Genomic DNA, 18,910 nt, shown 5'->3' with positions numbered 1-18,910 from the left:
TGCCGTGAATTCTTTGGACAATGCCTGATTTACTGCCCTTTCCCCTTTGCTCCTTACTCCCCACTTGGTGGAGTGAGCCTTGCAGAGGTTGCTTTGCCCTCGCCACAAGGGCCCCTGGCTGCTGCTGGCTGGGCCTCCGCTCCTCTCCTCATCAGCTTCCCTAGCACAGCCAGGGGCCCCATGGACCTGCCCATGGGCCAAAGCAGGCTCTGCACCAGGCACTTCAGCCTGTGCTGTGCGCTGGACTGTGCAGGTGATATCTTGGGGACTCCAGGAGGGACAACCTGGGGACTGGGTGGAAATTACCCAGGCAGAGTGCTAGCCGCTTCAGGGCGGTGCCTGGGATGGCCGTGGCCCACTGTGCCCAGCAGACACCAGCAGCTCATGAAGCAAGCCTGGCAGCACTGCAGCACACCTACCCAGGCTCATCACGCCACGTCCACTCCTGGCATTTGTGCAGATCCAGCTCTTCAGACCTGACTGACCCAAGTGTGGGTTATGTGTCACCTAGGGCTGGTTTTCCCAGAGTAGCCCGTTTGCCCTGTTCTGGTGTTTTACGAACAGCGCCCTTTTGGATGGTAAATTATATGTCACTGGGCTGAGGGGCTTTTGTCTACAAACGCACTGCTTCCAAACATCACAGGGCCATCCTAGAGATGCTAGAGAAGAAGGGCACTCTCATACGTATCAGGAAAACCCAGAAGGTTTCCAAAGTCCCCCATGGGTCACTGTTCATTTCAGTGGGTTCTGGATCAGATCGGTTTGGTCCAGGTCTCCCAAGGGCCTGCTCTTAGAACTCTCTTGGCATTCACCAGATGGCTTCCTATGTTACAAAAGCACACCTCCGACCCTGAACTAGTACCTCCTTTCTGACTTCTCCCACCCCCCAGACTGTTATTAATTGTCTGTCATCTGCTCTGGCACATGAGCTCCGCAGCAGAGGGACGTGTCTGCCTGGTTCACAGCCATAAGACCTGCACTTGTTGCTCACTGACACAATGGACAGCCTGGATGGAAAGGGCAAACTCTTCGACACACACAACCCACCAAAGCTGAATTATGAAGAAACAGGACATCTCACAGACCTGCAGCTATTACAGAGACTGAATCAGTAATCAAAAGCCTCCCAGCAAAGAAAAGCTTTGCTGGTGAATTCTACCACGGATTTAGAGAAAAATCAATACCAATCCTTAAATTCTTCCCAAATGTTCAGGAGGAGAGAACATTTCCTAACACTCCCTCTGAAGCCAGCATTGCCCTGATAACCGAAGCCAGACAAAGACTTGACGAGAAGAGAGAACTACAAAAAAAACAACCCTCATGAACCTTGATGCAAAATTCTCAGCAAAATACCAGGAAACTGCATACACCCGTGAGTTAGAAAGATGGTACACCACGACCAAGTGGAATTAGTTCCTGGAATGCAAGGATGGTTCAGTCTCAAGAGCAATCCAGGTGAGACACTACACTAATAGAATGAAGGGGGGAAAGCCCACAGGATCATCTCAACCAACGCAGAGAAAGCACTTCACAAAATTCAACACACTATCATGATAAAAATACTCAACAAACAAGGAATAGAAAGAAATTTTTCACCATAGTAAGGCCACATATCAAAAAGCCCAAAGTGAACATCATACTCAATGGTGAAAAAGTAAAAAAAAAAAAAAAAAAAGCATTGGGGTGCCTGGGTGGCTCAGTTGGTTAAGCGACTGTCTTCGGCTCAGGTCATGATCCTGGAGTCCTGGGATCGAGTCCCGCGTCGGGCTCCCTGCTCAGCGGGGAGTCTGCTTCTCCCTCTGACCCTCCCCCCTCTCGTGTTCTCTCTCTCATTCTCTCTCTCAAATAAATAAAATCTTAAAAAAAAAAAAAAGCATTTCCCCTAAGATCAGAAACGAGAAAGATGCCACTTTTACCACTTCTACTCAACACGGTATTGGAAGTTCTAGCCAGAGCAATTGGGCACGAATAAAAAACAAACAAACAGCATCTAAATTAGACAGAAGTAATTTCTGTTCACCAATGACATGCTTTTACGTACAATCATCAAGAATTAGGAACTCTAAAGATTCTACAAAATGCTATTAGAAGTAATAAATTCAGCAAAGTTGCAGAATACTAAATCAACACACAAAAATCAGTTTTGTTTCCATACACTAAGAATAAACAATCCCAAAAGGAAATTAGGAACACAATTCCATTTACAACAACATAAAAAAAAAAATACTTAGGAATACACTTCAGCAATGGGACAAAAGACTTGTGAGCTGAAAACTATGAAACATCACTGAAAGCATAAGGCACAAATAAATGGAAACACATCCCACGTTCGTGGATCAGAATATTAACATTGTTAAGATGGCAATACTACCCAAAATGACCTACACATTCAATGCAATCCCTGTCAAAATTATCATAGCCCTTTTTGCAGAAATGGAGAAGCCAATCATCAAATTCATATAGAGTTGTAAGGGGCCTAGAAGAACTGAAATGATCCTGAAAAAAGCACAGAGTTGGAGGGCTCACACTTCCTGATTCTAAAACTTACTACAAAGCTACAGAAATCAACACAGTGTGGCATAAGCCTGGACATGCAGACCAATGAAAGACAATAAAAAGCCTGGAAATAAAACCCTTGCCCACACGGTCACATGATTCTGACAAGGGTGCAATGACCATTTAATGGGGAGAGAACTATGCTTTCAACACATGGCGTTGGGAAAGCTGCATCTCCACGTGCAAAAGCAGGACGCTGACCCTGCTTTTGGGGGTCAAATTGGATATGGTTAAATTGGAACCCTCATGCACTGTTGGTGGGCATGCAAACTGGTGCAGCCACTCTGGACAACAGTATGGAGGTTCCTCAAAAAGTTAGAAATAGAACTACACTATGATTCACCGATCCCACTTCTGGGTATACACACAAAGGTAGCAGCAGGGACACAAACAGATATTTGCACACCCACATTCTTAGCAGCATTACTCACAATAGCCAAAAGGTGAGAACAACTCAAGAGTCCTTCGACAATGAACGGACAAATCAAATGTGGGTTCTATGTAGGATGGAATAGTATTCAGTCTTAAGAAGGAGGGGAATCCTGACACCAGCTACAACATGGGTGAACCTGGAGGACACCGTGCCAGGTGATGTAAGCCAGTCACAGAGGGTCCAACTCTGCAGGAGTCCACCAACCCATGGTCCCTAGAACAGTCAAGCTCGCGAAGACAGGAAGTAGAATGGTGAGCATCAGGGGGTGGGGTGGGGCTAGGGGGGCCAGAATTGCAGAGGGGCACTGTGATGCTTGCACAACAGTGTGAACATACTTAATGCCACAGAGCTGTGCACTTAGAGATGATCAAAATGGTAAATGTTATCTTGTGTATGTTACTACCATTAAAAGAAAAGCCTGCACTAGGCTTCAGTATACTTTTTGGAGAGGGAGGGGATCAACATGACCTGAAACATGCTGTTTCCACTGGGTAACAAGGTGAATAAAACGGGCCCCACCTTCGAGGCTGGCTGCAGGGTGCGTGCTGCTGGGAGTCCCCCTCTTAGCCCTGCTGCAGGCCTGGCCATGTGGGTGGGTGGTGAGGTCCTGATGCTTACGTGGACTGCGCCCCCAGGAATGGCGTGGACTCGGTCGGTGTTGAGGCAAAGGGCAGACCACATGGAAGGGCCAGAGCATGAATGGGCAGCCAGAGGGGACATCTGCATCTCAAGGCCACTGCCCCCTGCTTCCTGGGTCCTTGCATCTGGCCCCATGCACGTTCCCTCTCTGCGTGGCCTCTGAGCCCAGGTCACTTCAGGAGGCCCTAGGTCCCCACCCATCCACCCCCACCAGCGCTGCTCTCCCCAGGGCACTGTGGGGCATGTGTCACTCTCCCCCTTACAGCAAGAGGAGGTACAACAGGGCACACAGCAGGTGCTCAATGCGCATCTAAGTAACTGAAGGCGAGGGAGGAGGGCTTTCTGGAGGTTGAGGACAGGGAGGGTTTGGGACCCACGTGGACGCTTACTTTAGTGTGTAGTCGGCCTGCGGCTTTGGAAGAGCTTCGAGCATCTCTGCGGACACTTCCAGATGCAGTGGACACGTGCAGGCCGGAGTGGCCTCAGGCCCCGGGGAAGTGGGGGCTCCTGGTCTGCTTCTCCCTCTTGCCAGCAGGCCGACTCCTCCGGGAGGGACTGGGCTGCTTCCAGCCTCAGTGTCCTGTGGCATGACGCCCATCTGGGTACCCGTCTGTGGAGCAGGGGCGGCCCAGGGCTGATGCTGCGTGCTTCCCAGGCAGTGGCCGGGCGGGGGGGGGGGGTTTGCTGCTGGAGCGTGCAAGGAACTAAGCAAGCCTCTGGTGAGCCTTTGCTAAATGCTGGTGACGCTGTCCTTGTTTGTAAACAATGGAGGTATGGGAGGGGGGCTGCAGCCCGGGGGCCTCCAGAAACTTCTGGCCTTGCTGGACCGCCAAGGGCGGAGGTGGACACTGCTGGTGTGAGCACCAAGGCACTGCTGCAGGGGACAGCCCCTCAGCAGTGCCCGGGCCGGTGCCCTGGGCCGCCCTGCAGACTCAGCACTGTTCATCCGCACTAACTCAACCATGGTGCTCCTGGTGGACAGTGCTTCCCAGAGTCCGCACCAGGTCCAGGGAGAAGGACTCCAGAGGGGAGGGTGACAGCTGCAATTCAGGGAGGAAGGCGCTGAGCACGGGGCTGGGGGGGATGGGAGCTTCTCCCTCCCCCCCACCCTCCCCACCATCGCCCAGAGTCTTCTCCACTCTTACTCCTCATGCTGGTGCCTCCCAGCTAAGGCCCTGCCATGGGCACTGCCGGGCTGCGGTCCAGGGGTCATCTGCTGGGGGAGGGGGGCTGGCCACACCAGGGCGGGTTTTGGCTCAAGAGGAGGGAGCACTTCAGCGGAGCTGCCTGCAAGTGGGACAGGTGGCCCTGAGAGGCTGCGGGCTCAGGTGAGCGCCTGCCTGTCGGGGCTGCCGCAGCTGGGTGGCCTGGACCAGGCTTTCCGTCCAGGCTGGAGTCGTGCTTCAGGTGGCCAGCATCCTCCAGGAGCAGGGGGCAGAACTGTACTGTACTCCCTACTGCACATCAGAGGCCACTCTGCTCCGGCACCCCCAGAGGAGCATGGATGCAGCTGGGAGGAAGGAGCCCTCGGTGCCCCCCACCCCAGACCCTGACCCCCCTGCTGAGGCTGCAGGGCCCAGAGCAAGGCAGCAGCACCTCCTGTCCACCCCTCTAGCCCCTGCTGCCCTAGTTGACAGGGACGGGAGGCCTGGGGGCTCTGACCAGGGATGGGGGTGGGGCTCCAATTCCACATAATCACTCTCTCTTTATAGAGTTGACCTTTGCCAGTGCGCTCCTGGCTCCCCTGAATTCTGTCCTCCTCTGGGGGCCGAGCATCAGGAGAGTCAAGGATCCTGTGGGGGGGGGGGGGGCGGCGGGGGCTGGCTGTACCCAGCCGGAAAAGGAGCAGGGAGGAAAAGCAACAGAAAACCCCGGTTGCCCCCTGTCCGCCTGCTGGGTAAGAAGAGAGTTGGAGCCAAGTAGTTGTTCCTTGGCCATCTGAACGGGAAGGACATCCTGAGGGTCTCACCCCACACCCAAGGGTCTCAGGGCCTGCCTACCCCTGTACCCTCAGCCCACCTTCTTTCCGGGTGGTCCCCCCACTTTCCCTGCACCCCCCAATTACCCAGCCCACTTTGTCCTGGCTTGGTTCCTCATCCATCCTCCCCCACAGGGGGTCTCCCAGCCCACCTTCTCTCTGGCAGGTCCCCCGGACGACCTTCTCCTCCAGAGGGGTGTCCCGGCCCATCTTCTCCTTCGGGGGGGGTCTCCCGCTCTCCTCCCTGGCCCACATGCCCCGAGAGGTGTCCCCCGGCCCTCCTTCTCCCCCAGAGGGGTCCCCCGGCCCACCTTCTCCCAGGAAGGCCCCCCAGCCCACCTTCTCCCCCAGAGGGGTCCCCCGGCCCACCTTCTCCCCGGCAGGTCCCCCGGCCCGCCTTCTCCCCGCGGTCCCCGGCCCGCCTTCCCTCGGCGGGAGCGGCGGCCCAGGCCGGCGGGCGGAGGCGGCGCCACCCGGGGCGCTGACGTAGAGGCCGCTCGGCGGCCGGGGGTCCCTTCGGTGGGGCCGCGGCTCCCCGCCCGCCGCCCCCGCGCGTCCATTCCCTTTTGTGTCCCGCGCGCGGCCCGGCCCCGCGCACACTCGCGCCCTGCGCCCCGGGGCCGGCGGGCGGCTCCCGGCGCGGCCCTGCTCCGCGCGCCCCGCTTTGTGTGGACGCGCCGGCCGGGTGCGCGCGGGCTGTCGTGCGCCCCCGGCCCCGTCCCGGCCCCGGCCCGGCGCGGCCCCCCGCCCGGCCCGCCCGGCCCGCCCGGCCCGACCCGGAGCGCAGCGCGGGCCGAGGGCGGGCGGGCGGCGCGCGAACATGGCGACGGTGCCCGTGTACTGCGTGTGCCGGCTCCCCTACGACGTTACCCGCTTCATGATCGAGTGCGACGCCTGCAAGGACTGGTTCCACGGCAGGTGAGCGCGCGGCCCGCCGGCCCCGGCCCCGGCCCCCGGCCACCCCGCGGCTCCCTCCCCCCGCCAGCCGTGCCCCGGCCCCGGCCCCGGTGCGCGCCCGCCGCAGGCCCCCGCCGCCGCCGCCGCCGCCGCCGCCGCCGCCCGCCGGCCGCGCGCCCTTTTGTGCCCGGGGCGGGGGCCGGGGCCGGGGCGGGCGCCCCTCGCGCAGCGCACAAAGCGGGCCCGGGGGCCGCGCCGGGAAGTTGGGGCGCCGCGGGCCGGGCGGCTGACAGCAGGGGCCGCGGGGAGGCCGGCTTCAGGCCCAGGCCCGGCCCGCCGCCTCCCCCGCGAAGTTGCAGGAACTTTCCCCGCGCGGGCCCCGGAGAGGCGCGAGCGGCGGCCCGGACGCCGGCGGGCCCGGCCAGGGGGGCGGCCGGCGCGCCCACTCTCCGTCGCGGCCCCCGAGCCCCGGGACGCGGTCCGGGCCGGGTAGGGTGGGGGGACCCCGGCCGGTTACCCGCACCCCCCGCACCCCACCTCCCCTCCCTCTTCGCCCCGCGGGGGTGGGTGACAGAACGGCGTTGGTGGGGGTGGGGGTGTTGTTGCCGGCTGGTGCCCCGTTCCCCCCCTCCTCTGCTCCAGACAGGGACGCCCCGGGTTCGACTTGACCTTATGCTCTCTGGGGGCCGTGGGGTGGGGGAGGTAGAGCTGGGCCCTGGCCCGCGGCTGTGACCTGGCCCTATGCCCAGTTTTCAAAGCGAGGCCCCTTCCCACCCAGAAGTAAATGGGAAGGAGGAAGAGGAGGTGCCCGCGGTGCCCAGACTGCTCCAACAGGTTCTCACGTGTCGGGGCCTGGGCAGGACGGGGGGCCAGGGGCCGGACAGGGGCTGGCCAGGGCTGTGTGCCCTCTGTGGCTGCCCCTCGGACCCAGCGCCAGCAGGTGGTGGGTGCTGGTGTGTGCTGCTGGGTGGTCCCCAGTCCCCAGAGGAGAACCTCCCACTCATCTGAAGGGTGGATGGGCTGGTGGCCCTGCCGGTTCCCATGTTGAGAACCCAGGCAGCCCAGTGGCACAGGAGCTGCCCAGCGGGGTCAGCGCCAGGCGGGGTCCCAGCTCAGTGCTGGTGACAGGGACCCTGTGGATGCCCAAGGCTGCAGAGCCTCCCGGGGCGGGGGGGGGGGGGGGGGGGGGGGGGGGGGAGGGGCGGAACACAGGACCCTCCAGAACAGTGCAGCTGCACACCCACCCCCAGCGCCCGCGTGAAGTTCATGGCCCGGCCAAGGGTGAGAGCTGCCGTCTGATCCTTCAGGGCTGCTCAGTTCCAGAGGTGATGGCAAGCTGACCCCGAGCGCCCTGCATATGGGGGGTCCTCCCCTTCTTCCCCCACCCCACCCGGGGCCTGCTGAGCTCCCTGGGTGCCCAGGTTTGGGGAAGGCCTGGGAGGACCTTGGGCTGCCGAGGGGCCCCCTCCACTGGGTTGGGAAGGCAGGCGAGGTCTGAGCTAGACTTTGAGACTTGGTGTGAAGGGCAGGCAGTGGAGAGGGGCTGAGGGCTGGCGTGCCTGGTGGGCGGCATTTGCTGGACTGGCCAGGGCAGAGTTGGGGGAGAGGTACGTTTGGGTAAGCCTTATCTCTTTTATTTCTCAGTTCTCAGTGGAGGTCGTTGATTTGATCCAACGTAGGCACAGGTCATTTCCTCAGCCCAGATTCATTTCCACCCACATGGGGTGGCCTTGGGGTCTGCAAGGGGCTGTGTTTCCCCCCCCTCTGTGGGCGCATTTTCTGTGCATCTAATCAAGGGCTCCTTGCAGGAGTGAGCCCTGAGACTAGCTTTCCCAGGTGGCTCAGTGCAGGTGCCAAGATGGGGCACGCAGGGTCAGGGGTTGGGCCTGGGCCATGTGTGGCCCTCCCTCCCCACCCCTGCATGGACCCCCCTTCTGTAATGGGAAGGTGTATGATGATCCCTGTGCTGCCCCATCTCCAGGTATTTCTGGCTGACCCAGACTTTCCAGATCCACGACCCACCTGGACTCTTGTTTACTTTGTGTTCAGCAGCTCGACTCTTTTATTTTATTTTGTTTTGCTTTATTTTATTTATATTATTTTATTGTTTTTAGAGAGAGGGAGGGGGTGAGGGGAATACTAAGCAGGCTCCATGCCCAGTGCGGAGCCTCACATGGGGCTTGAACTCATGACCTGAGCCAGAAATCAAGAGTTGGACACTTAACCGACTGAGCCACCCAGGCACCCCCTCGACTCATTTTTTTAAAGTTTAAATACTTTATAACTTTTTATTTTACAGAATTTTGGACTTAAAGAGTTACAAAAATGGTTGTGTTCCTATAAGCGTCACCCTGCCTCCTCTGAAGTCAGCGCCGCCCCAGACCATGCTACAAGCATGGAAACTGAGGCAGAAACGTGGGGGCAGCGCTGTTAACCAAACTGTAGGCCCTAGCAGGTTACTTAGCTAGGTTTTCCCTGTGCTGCCCTTTTTTGTTCCAGGACCCTGTGGTGCATTTCAGTCTCCTGAATATTTCTTTTAGAAGGAAACTTCGTATCATACCCTGAAATAGCACATTAGTGTAACTCGCCACAGACAGTACCTGTAAAAATAAACATAACTGTTAATAACAGGCTCCGTCTTGTCCCACCTGTGACCCCTCACGTCTCTCCAGGGCACCTTGTTTTGGGAGGACTGGGAAGGGCCTCTGTGGTTACCCACACTCAGAGTGGCCCAGACTTTGCTGGAGGGCTGCAGCAGTGTCCCCAGGCTAGGGCGTGGTTGGGGCAGCCCCATTCTAGGGGCAGAGCCTGCTCCCAGGGCGTGTTTGCCTCTCCAGGAAGCCCCAGGCACCCTGAGCGGCCGTCCCGGAGTTCCCCAGGGAGGCCTCTCTGCTGCACTGGGCTGGAAGTGTGGTCAGCCAGGAAGGCAGGAGCCCGTGTGGCCCCCCATCTCCTGGGGCCGGGGCACCTTGTCAGCCCACCCGGCCTTCACCCGCACCGGGTACGTTGCCTCGGAAGCTGGCTTTGACTAGGGAGGGATGGAGTTTGTGGCTGGCCGCCTTGCGAACTGTCTTGTCTGTGTGTCTGGTAGGCAGGTGTGGCACCCATGGCACTGGGGACCTTTTTCCTCCCGGGTGGGCCAGGCAGTGGGTGGCCTGTGTCTTCCACCAGACCCCGTGTGTCTTAACCCCGGCCTGCGGTGAGGTGTGTGGCTGCTGGGGCCGGTCGCTGTAGGGAATTACCCAGCGTCTCACCTTGTCACCACCCAGGTGTGAAGAGTCCCTGTCTCTGGGCAATGGGAATGATTCTGTTAAAGTATCAGACATCCCAAAGCTTTCTGGTCCGCTTTCAGTCGCCTGTTCTGTTGATTCCAAGGCGCTTTGGAGGCCTGATCGGTAAAATTGATTTTAAGGAGCTTGGAAGCTGGAGGTGCAGTGCGAACCCTTCGGCGACAGAAGTTTCACTGACTTCTTGGTAAATGTTTCTGGGTGCGCATTCTGTGTGGGGTGCAGAGGTTCCTGGGCTCACGAGGCAGATCCGTCTCCTCCTGTGGGGTTTCTTCGACCAGAGTCAGGCTTGCACATGAGGAGCTCGGTGCCAGCCTGGGGGGCCCTGTCTCAGTCCTGAAGGAGCCCCGTGGGGCCAAGACCAGGCGTGGGGCAAGGAGGCCCATCAGCGACGGCCTTAGGCCTTTGATATGTCCAGGAGGGGGAGCCTCGCTGGGTCTCTGAGCCCAGGAGTGAAGGGGGAATTTGATAGGGTTCCTCTGCTGTCATGGGGATGAGGGCGGGGCCGGGAGCCGGTCCCCAGGGGAGAGATGGTGGGCATGAGGGTGGGGTAGGGGTGGGGTAGGGGTGGGGTGGGGGGGTGGGGCTGGGGTGCGTTCTGGCGTGGCTCTCTGATTCCTGCTTGTCTGTCTGTCTGGGCTCCTCCTCGCAGGGGGGCCCTGTCTCTGGGCTCCCCTTCCCAGGACTGGTTGGCTTTTGTGGGCTCTTGCCATGACCCCCATCCCACCCAGCCATAAGCTTCTTGGGGCAGAGCCGGCCAGGGTCCTCGGCCCCATGGTGCCGGGTGACACTGAGCAGGCCCGCGGAGTATGTGTGCTTGGAGGGAAAGGAGGGCCCACCAGGGCCGATGTTGTAGCCCCCACAACTGGAGTGGGCTGTTAAGTCCTTGAACCAGGGATTCCTGAATATGGGAGGAGATGGAATAGAGGTGTGTTTGACGGGTTTGTGGGCAAGACAGTTAATCATTCTGGAACAAGGATTTCTCAGTGTGTGAGTTTAAGAAGCTGTGAGCAGGTGGGGGTGACGTCCTGCTGGCGTCTAGAAGGCAGAGAGGAGGCCCCTGTCCCTCGGTCCTTAGACTCGGAGTCGGGCTCATCGAGAGTGCCAGAATGTTTGCTTTTACTGGAAGTAGTAGCTGGAAGTGTGCTTGGTGGGAGCCTCTGCCCCGCCGTCGGCGTTAGTCGGGGTCGCTGGGGCTCAGGCCTGGCTGCAGATGGCCTGAGACTGGGCCAAGTGCCCACCTCGGCACCCTGTCCTCCGGGGCCATCCCCTCGCCTCTGTGCTCCGGGCGCCTGGCCATGTGGCAGGGCTTTATCCCAAAAGAACGAGGGGATTGAGGGTAAGTGTCGGCCAGGAAATGGGGTTGTGCTGGGAGAATCCAGCTCCTAAAATTCCTGGTGTGGGAAGAGCAAAGCCCTCAGTTGGCTTCTAACCGGCCGATGTGGCTGCAGCGCCACCTCCCCCCGCAACCTTGGGCTGCTCTCTGGCATCAGGCTTCGCTGTCCTCATTGGTTCCTGCAGTGGCCTGGCTGGTTGTGGGGCCGGCCACCTCGTCCTCTCACTTCAAGCAGAGAGGGGGACTTGGCTCCTTGCTCCCAGAAGGCGCACACGTTCAGCTTGGGTTCCTCTGGCTCAAGGGCCCGAACGAACACCAGGCACCAACAACCCCATTCACGTCCATGGTTTCGCAGACCCGCACAGAAGGAAACACCTTTGCAGCAGGGAGTCGCTCGCAGAGCCAGGTGGGCAAGCTGGGCTCTTCGCGGCACCCCGAGTCCCAGGTGTGCCTGGCGCCCCGCCGGCCCTGCTCTCAGCCGTCTCTGCCTCTACCCCTCTCCCTCCGTCTTCTTTCCTGTCCGCCTTGGTCCTCAGCTCTTTGGCTTGGTGTGGGAGACCCTAACCCTGGTGTAAAGTCTGTCCACTTCCCCCCAGTGTGCGCGGTGATCAGCAAAAAAACATGGGATTCCAGCCAGTGACTGGCTTTGACCGCAGAACATAAAGACTGAAGGTCCTTGTGGTGTTTGTCCAGGCGAGTGGAGAAACCAGCCTTTTATCTTTTTTTTTTTTTAATTGGGAGTGAAAGTCACACATCATGACCATGAGTATTTTAAAGTGCGTGGTTTATGATATCTAGTGCGTTCAGAATGTTGCGCAGCCGTCACCTCTGTCTGGTTCCCAAACGTTTTCATCACCCAGGAAGAAGACTCCAAACCCCTTAATCAGCAGCTCCGCACCTCCCACACGCCTCTGCAGCCCTGGACAGCTGTCCACGTGTTTGCTCTGTCCCAGTGGATTTCACTGTTCTGGACGTTTCCTACAAATGGCCCTACAGTATGGAACCTGTGTGTGGCTTCTAACACGTGGCATGGTTTTTAGGTTCCTCCGTGCTGTGGCAGGTGTCCGAGCTTCATGGATGTTGTCCGGCCGAGTAATACTCCGTTGGGCGGACAGACCGTGTTTGTTTACCCATTCGCCAGTCGATGGATGTTGGGGTTTTTCTGCCCATGGCAATTGTCAGTAGTGCTGCTGTGAACACTCGTGTACAAATATTGGTTTGAAGACCTCTCTTCGTTTCTTTGGGGAATTACTGTGTCCTGTGGTTATTCTGTGTTTAACTGTTGAAGTGACCACAGCTGGTTCCCACAGTGGCTGCACCGATCCGCATTCCTGCTGCTGACGTGGGAGCCGTCTGATACCGCTTCATCTTTGCTAACACCTGTTATTTCCCGCTTTCTAAATCACGGGCCTCCGGATGGCTGTGAAGTAGAATCTCATTATCATTTTGATATACATTTTCCTAATGGCTGATGATGTCGCGTGTGGTTTCATGCGCCCATCGTCCCTTTGCCTTCGTGAGAGAAATGTCTGTTGAAACACTTTGCCCGTATTTAAATTGGGTTATTTGTCTTTTTATTGTTGAATTTTAAGAGTGTTTTATATGTTTTGAACACTAGCAGATGCACGATTTGCCAGTATTTTCCTATTCTGTGAGCTGTCTTTTCACTTTTGTGGTAATGTCCGTGGATGCACCAAAGTTTTAATCTTGGTGACATCCAATTTTATGTTTTTTCTTCTATTGCCTGTGCTTTTGGTGTCGTATCTAAGAATCCAGTGTCAAATACAAGGTCACGAAGATTGGCCCCTTTGATTTCTTCTTAGAGTTTTAGAATTTTACCTCTTCTATTTGGTTTTTGATTTAGTTAATTTTTATACGATTTGAGGTAGGGATCACTTGCATTTGTTTGCAAGTGGACATCCAGTTGTCCCAGTACCTCTTACTTAGAAGACTGTTCTTTGCCTATTGAAAGTCTCGGTAGCCTTGTTGAAAACCATTTGACCTCGTACATGTCTTTCTGGACACTGTTCCATTCTGTGGTCTGTGTGTCTTTCCTTACACCAGAGCCACGCTGTGTTGGCGACGGCAGCTTTGTGGTAGGTTTTGAAGCCAGGAGGTGCAAGACCTCCAGCTTTGTTCTTTTTAAAATACTGTTTCAGTTCCTCAGGACTCCTGGCAGTTCCATAGGAATTTAAGGATTGGCCTCGGTTTCTTGGGAAGGGGCTGTTGGGGTTTGGACAGGGATTGCGTTGAATCTGTAGATTGCTCACCGTGGGTGGTGCTGACATCTGAACGGTATTACGTGTTCTGATCCCTGAGCTCAGGGTGTCTTTCCATTTATTTAGATTTAGGTCTTTGATTTCTTTCAGCGGTATTTTGTAAATCCTTCATCCCTTTGTTAAGCTTATTGCTACGTATTTTATTCCTTTGGGTGCAATGGTAAGTGGGATCATTTCTGTAACTTACTTTTTGGATCATTCATTGCTGGTACTTTTACCCCTTTTTTAAAGAAATCACCTTTTAGCGACTGGATGATCAGAACGAGGCATGTGCAGGACACAGGTGTTCATGTGTGTGCTGGGGCAGGTGCACACGTAGCAGCACGCCTGTGGACGTTTTGTGCTGTGTGTCCACACACATGGGGTGGGGTGCTGTCCTTTATAACCGTGTTTGTTGGGCCTCACCTCTGTCACATCCTGGCATTTTTCATACACTTACGTGGGGGCCCCATGCAGGTCTCCACCTCCTTCGGCCTCCCCCTTGAGGAAGCCATGGTGGGGCGGGTCGAGGCCTGCTGCTGGGTTGCGCTGCACGCAGCCTTGCTGACCTTCCCATTGCCTCCAGAGTTGTGGTGATGGGCAGTGCTGATCGGGAGGAGAGCCAACCGAGGCGTGAGAGATCAGCTCACTGAGGTTGACTCCACAACATGATGGGCGGGACAGCGGCACTGTGCCCCCGGAGACGGGGGTGCTGTCCAGGACCCCAGAAGGTGGACAGGCCCAGGGACACGAGCCTGCAGCACGCCTCAGCACTGCTCCCTGGGCTGAATGGGGGCTGAGGACAGTGAATGAGCCCCTGAGACAGTAGCCTGGGCTGTTGACTGAACAGTCAACGACAGTCTGGCACCCTGTGCCGATCTCCCCAGCTGTTTTGGAGTGAGGCTTGTGACAACAGGGACACCCGGGAGGTGAGGGCGTTTCCTGCCACTGGTTTGCACCCAGCCCTGGGCACTTCCTGACTGTGGTCCCTTGTTCTCCCAGTGGCTCCCGAGGGCGCTGGACCTGGGTCTGCTTAGGAGAGTCTGGCTGGGAGAAGGCCAGGGGCCGTGGGTCACCCAGCTCCCTCTCTGCTCCAACCAGTGAAAGCCACGCTGGTTTTGTGCTGTAGGCAGTGAGGATTCCCCGGGTTTCAGACACTGGCGGCGCTGTGCGCTGGGGTGGCTCCTCGCCTGCCAAATGAGGCAGCTGTCAGGTCATCAGTGGGCACCTCAGGCCCCGGGCTCTGTTCTAGGCCCTGCAGGCAGTGCTGGGCACTCTTGTGCTGGGGCAGTCGGGTGCTGGTCAGAGGCCACCCAGAGTACCCTGTGTGGGAGGGGAGATGGGTGGGGAGGCGCCCTGGGATATGGGCCAGGGGTGGGAGTTCCCATTTTATTTTCAACTCAGTAGGATCAGGACAGAGCGGGATGTTCTCTAGTGTCCATCTAGTTAACCAGATTCTGTTCTATAGCTGCACGCTGTGGATGTAGGGGCAAGTGGGGGAGAGATCAGAGACCAGCTGCAGGGGTGGGGGGAGTCCTGGTGGGGAGGGAGGGGGGAGAGATGGGGTGAGTTCCTGGGGGGATATGGGGGCCCCTGAGAGGAGGGAGGGGAGCCTTGGGGGAGGAATGGGGGAGGGGTGGTGACTCTTTGATCCCAGTCTGGATGCTCGTGGAGCAGGCCCCAGCCTTGTGTGGGTGCAGGCTCAGGCTTTCCAGCGCCCCCAGCAGCAGCGGCCTGATGCAGGTGCGGGCACGGGCTCTCCAGCGCCCCCAGCGGCAGTGGCCTGGTGCGGGGCTCTCCAGCGCCCCCTGGCGGCCTGGCGTGGGTGCAGGCACGGGCTCTCCAGCGCCCCCCTACCCCCTACCCCCCCCCGCCCCCCCCGCGGCCTGGTGCAGGTGTAGGTGCGGCACGGGCTCTCCAGCGCCCCCAGCGGCAGAGGCCTGGTATGGGTCTCTCCAGCGCTCCCCTGGCTGCCTGGCCCGAGTGTGGGCGGGGGGCTCTCCAGCGCCCCCCGGCGGCCTGGTGCAAGTGCAGGTGCAGGGCTCTCCGGGGCACCCAGCTGCCTGTGCCCCCGCCGTCTGTGCTGCCTGCTTGTGGTGCGGGGATCAGACGTGTGTATTTTGGGCCCAGGCCTGGGATGCGGAGATGGAAGTGTGAGTGACCCGCCCGGGGCGGGCGTGCGTGAGGCAGAGGCATGACCTCGTGTCTAGGGGTGGTGCCATATCTCAGCAGCTGGGTGCGGGACTGGGGCCCTTCACCTGGCTCCTGCCTCAAAGGACAGGTGCCTTGTGCCTGACCTCGGCCAGCGGGCGAGCACTGTGTCCCCTCCTGTCTCCCCTCCCCGGACTGTAAAATTTCTGGGGGCCCTGAGGGCAGTGCCAGCAGTTGACTGGCAGTGTTCACTTCAGGGGCCCCTCTGGCCGGCAGTCTTGGGTGGGGTGCAGACCGCAGCAGGGGCCTGCCCTGCCCACCTGCCCTGCCCGCCCCGTGTTCCCCTGCTGCTCCCAGCACTCTCCCTCCCCCACGGCCACGAGCTCCTGTAGACCGGTCGGCGGGCGTTGGTGGGCCGGGAGGGCGCCCTGTGGTCCCTGCCTCCAGCGTTGGGTGAAGGCTTGGAGCAGGAGGCAAGCAGAGCCGGGGTCAGGCTGAGAAAAGACTCTAAATACTTGAAACTGACCCCAGACAGGACACATCTGGAGAAATAGTGTGTGCGGGGGCAGGGTTGACTGGCCCGCGCTCTGGGCATGCGGGGTGGGCCCTGCTCGTTGAGCCGTGTGCGGAACACCACTCCAGCCTCTGTCCCCATCCCGGGGTGTGCCCGCCTCCAGGTGTGGGGACACGCTGGGGGCACATGCATGCCCCAGGGGGCTGGCGGGCGGCAGCTGAACTTCCTCAGGTGGGAATCGGAGCTTCTGACTTTTCTTATACTTATTTACTGTGATAAGGAATATCTGCTTTTATTTTTTAAAATGGAGATTATGTCATGAAAAGCTTGCCTTCTCCTCCGAACCGGCCAGGTTCCAGCTTCTTGAGAACTCGAGTGGGAGTCCTGTTTGTGCAGGACGCACCGCGCCCCGTCCACAGGTGCCCGGGGCCGCTGCTGTGCCAGACACTGCTTCTTGCCCGCCGACCACGCGGGCTCGGCCTGCACCTTCTGGGCTGCGTCCCGTCCTGTCTGTGTCCCGTCCGCTGGCCTTCTGGTTGACGTTCAGCTTGCTTCTCGCCTTGAGCTCCCCCAGCTTCGCTCAGGGAATGTCCTGGCGTCTACAGTCACCTGCCCTGTGCAACCATGCCTGTCAGACAAGTTCCATGATGGAAGGGCGGGGTCGAAGGGTGCAGACAGTGTTGCAGATTGTAAAACGGGCAGGTGCCTTATGCAGATCCCCCTCCTCGCTGGGCCACCGTTGCCTGACCCTTTCCGTCGTGGTCAGTTCAGTCTGGAAGGCAGTGCGCCTCACCCCCGTGTGGAGGGTGTGCTGTCGTATTTGTGCCCAGTGTGTCCCCCCGCCTTGCCATTGGTCTGCAGCTGCCCGTCCTGGAGCCCACGTCCCCTGAGCCTCCCCTCCCTGTGGCTGTGGGGTTTCCTCAGTGGCCCCGTGCTTTCCGACGAAGCCAGAGAGAGCAGGACCTGAGAAGTGAAATGAGAGGCAGCCTTCCCCAGATGGACGGGGCGTTCCCATCCCTCCCGCCTCCTGTTCCCCGGCCCAGAGCCCCCCAGACCTCCAGGGCTGGCAGGGGTTGAAAGCTTGCCTGTTACTAAATAGCCCGTCTTCTTTCCTTTTGAGGCCTGTTGTGAGATCAGGCCTCATTTGCGTTTTTTTCCCTGTAAACTTTCTAATTTAGACTTGTTTTAGGCTTACAGAACAATTGCAGACATAGTAGAGATTGTGCGTACCCCTGGCTCAGTTTCCCTGACTGTCAGCACCACGTGTCACCACCTGCCCTGGTCACAGCTCCCTCGGCAGCCACTCCCTGTCCTGGTCCCCTCCCCGCCTGCCCACTGTCCAGCCTCCTCGGCCTCCTGGTGCCAGGCTGGCTTCTCACGCCAACCCCTTTGTGCCGTGATCCTGACACCAAAGACCCTTTGCGGTTTGTGCACCACTGAGGACCTGTGCCCCCAACTCTCGTGTGCTCTCCCCCAGGCACCTTCACACCCACCAGCTGTGTCCTTGCCCTGACGTGGGCAGCCTGGTGGCGGCGGTTCCTGGGGCATGAATGCGAGCCCGCTGCACATGGCCCTGATTACACGGGCTACCACATAGGGTTGTGATGCTTCCCCCTTCAAGGATTCTTCCGCATCCCAAACTTGTGTTGTTTATTAGATTTCAATCTGCTGTTTGGAAAAGAAGGATGTAATTAGACTGATCTTTGGAAGGTCCTTGGAAAAGCCAACAAGAGAGCAGCCTGGGTCCCAGGCTCTGCCTCGGGGCAGGTGTCGCTGCCCTAGAGTGGGGTATGTGAGCGGGCCTCTGGGGAGCACCAGCCCCAAGCCCCCTCTTTCCTACGGGAGAGGGAGGCTGCACAGCCGTCTGCCCCTCTCCCAGCCGGCGCTGTTTCCAGACCTTGGGGTGTCCTCGCAGAAGGGCTGGAACCCCCGGGGTTGGTGCTGACCTTGGGGGAGGGCCCCTGGTCCCAAGCAGCACACGTCTAAGTGCGGGCAGCCCTGAGCCCCACTCAGGACACCTCCCATGTGGCGGGCGTCTGTCTGCAGCAGGCTGCTGTGGCTGCGTGGCGTGAGGTGGTGGGGCAGGAGGAGGCGGCCGGTGTGCGTCTCCTCTCACCCCCGAGACCGCTCTGTGAGCCGGGCAGGGTCCCCGAGTTACAGATGGATGCTGATGCTCAGTGTTCCAGACACACCGCTGGGCTGGCGGCAGCTGAGCGCAGTCCGTGTCCCTCCCTGAGCTCCCCGGCCGCTGTTGAGGTATCAGTGGTACGTCGTCCCTGCTCCAGGCCCCACACCCGCAGCTGCTGGGGCTTCGCTGGGGGTTTGGGGGCGAGGCCCTCCAGGTTTCCATATCCCAGTCTTTGCTTTTCTTGTCACGTGTGGTTAAAAACAAATGGCAAAGAACAGGTCCTAGAATGTTCCAGCGGGACAGGACCTCCAGGTGCACTGGTTTCTGCTCCTTCCGATGCAGCAGAGCCCTGGGGGCCACGCCACCTGTCACTTGAGGGCTGCTCCCTGCTGTCAAGCACAGAGCTGGCCACCAGGGCCACCCCACACACCCTCCAGGCTGATGCCCCCAGGGATGCGGTGGGGACTGAGGATCGGGCCTCACCTCCCTTGCTCTGGAGTCCTATTTCTGTTAATATGACCTTGACTGCTTTTGCTCTCTGGTCAGACTTGTCTTCCCAGCCCCCTTGTGGGTCTCTGACGGCTTTAGGGGACAGAGGGCTGCAATTCCCAGAGCTCCCGACAGAGGCATCTGCTCTGCATCTGCACCAGGTTTCCCTAGAAACTGCTGGAGTAGACTCTCCAAAACCTGCTTCTGATTCTTAAAGGGACCGTGCCCTTTATCTGGAACATCT

At 58.7% G+C, this 18,910-nt stretch overlaps 2 protein-coding genes across 7 annotated transcripts in view; one reads left to right on the top strand and one right to left on the bottom strand.

Annotated features, from left to right (window-relative positions):
* Window positions 1–1,815: 1,815 nt before the first annotated feature.
* On the bottom strand, window positions 1,816–6,594 carry LOC118356198. 4 transcript variants are annotated; one of them, XM_035723636.1, is made up of 4 exons: window positions 5,759–5,965; window positions 5,348–5,452; window positions 4,774–4,915; window positions 1,816–4,668 (listed from the first exon to the last, which is right to left on the bottom strand). In XM_035723636.1, exons 1-4 carry the CDS (start codon window positions 5,859–5,861, stop codon window positions 4,359–4,361), a joined length of 660 nt encoding a protein of 219 aa, XP_035579529.1. In that variant the 5' UTR covers window positions 5,862–5,965; the 3' UTR covers window positions 1,816–4,358. The 4 variants fall into 4 exon arrangements, 2 of the variants coding, with proteins under 2 accessions (XP_035579529.1, XP_035579530.1); XR_004819531.1 differs by lacking the exons at window positions 5,348–5,452; window positions 5,759–5,965 and adding an exon at window positions 6,477–6,594; XR_004819532.1 differs by lacking the exons at window positions 5,348–5,452; window positions 5,759–5,965 and adding an exon at window positions 5,976–6,253.
* The window catches only part of PHF2 (PHD finger protein 2), a 76,052-nt gene continuing 62,646 nt past the window's right edge, over window positions 5,505–18,910 (top strand). Inside the window, exon 1 of one of the 3 annotated variants that reach the window (XM_027615573.2) lies at window positions 5,505–5,525. Coding sequence is in view for 2 of the 3 variants with exons in the window: in XM_027615568.2 (XP_027471369.2) it covers window positions 6,427–6,524 (98 nt within the window). In the remaining variant the exon portion in view is untranslated. Of the gene's footprint in view, window positions 5,526–6,371; window positions 6,525–11,435; window positions 11,533–18,910 lie in introns of those variants that run through there. The other 2 variants (XM_027615568.2, XM_027615569.2) reach the window with 2 other exon arrangements.

Source organism: Zalophus californianus, chromosome 13 (genome assembly GCF_009762305.2).
Source record: "Zalophus californianus isolate mZalCal1 chromosome 13, mZalCal1.pri.v2, whole genome shotgun sequence".
Taxonomy (NCBI): Eukaryota; Metazoa; Chordata; class Mammalia; order Carnivora; family Otariidae; genus Zalophus; species Zalophus californianus.
The sequence above is the reverse complement of the archived record's forward strand: the minus strand, read 5'-3'. Positions and strand labels throughout refer to the sequence as shown.

What these genes read in the sequence shown, in the direction of transcription:
- LOC118356198 (XM_035723636.1), bottom strand. Translation starts at nt 5,861, where the DNA reads ATGTGGGCCAGGGAGGAGAGCGGGAGACCCCCCCCGAAGGAGAAGATG. An exon ending in CCAGGAGCGCACTGGCAAAG is followed by an intron (nt 4,916 to 5,347) that starts GTCAACTCTATA and finishes TCCCACTTGCAG; the next exon opens with GCAGCTCCGCTGAAGTGCTC. An exon ending in GGGAGGCACCAGCATGAGGA is followed by an intron (nt 4,669 to 4,773) that starts GTAAGAGTGGAG and finishes CCTGAATTGCAG; the next exon opens with CTGTCACCCTCCCCTCTGGA.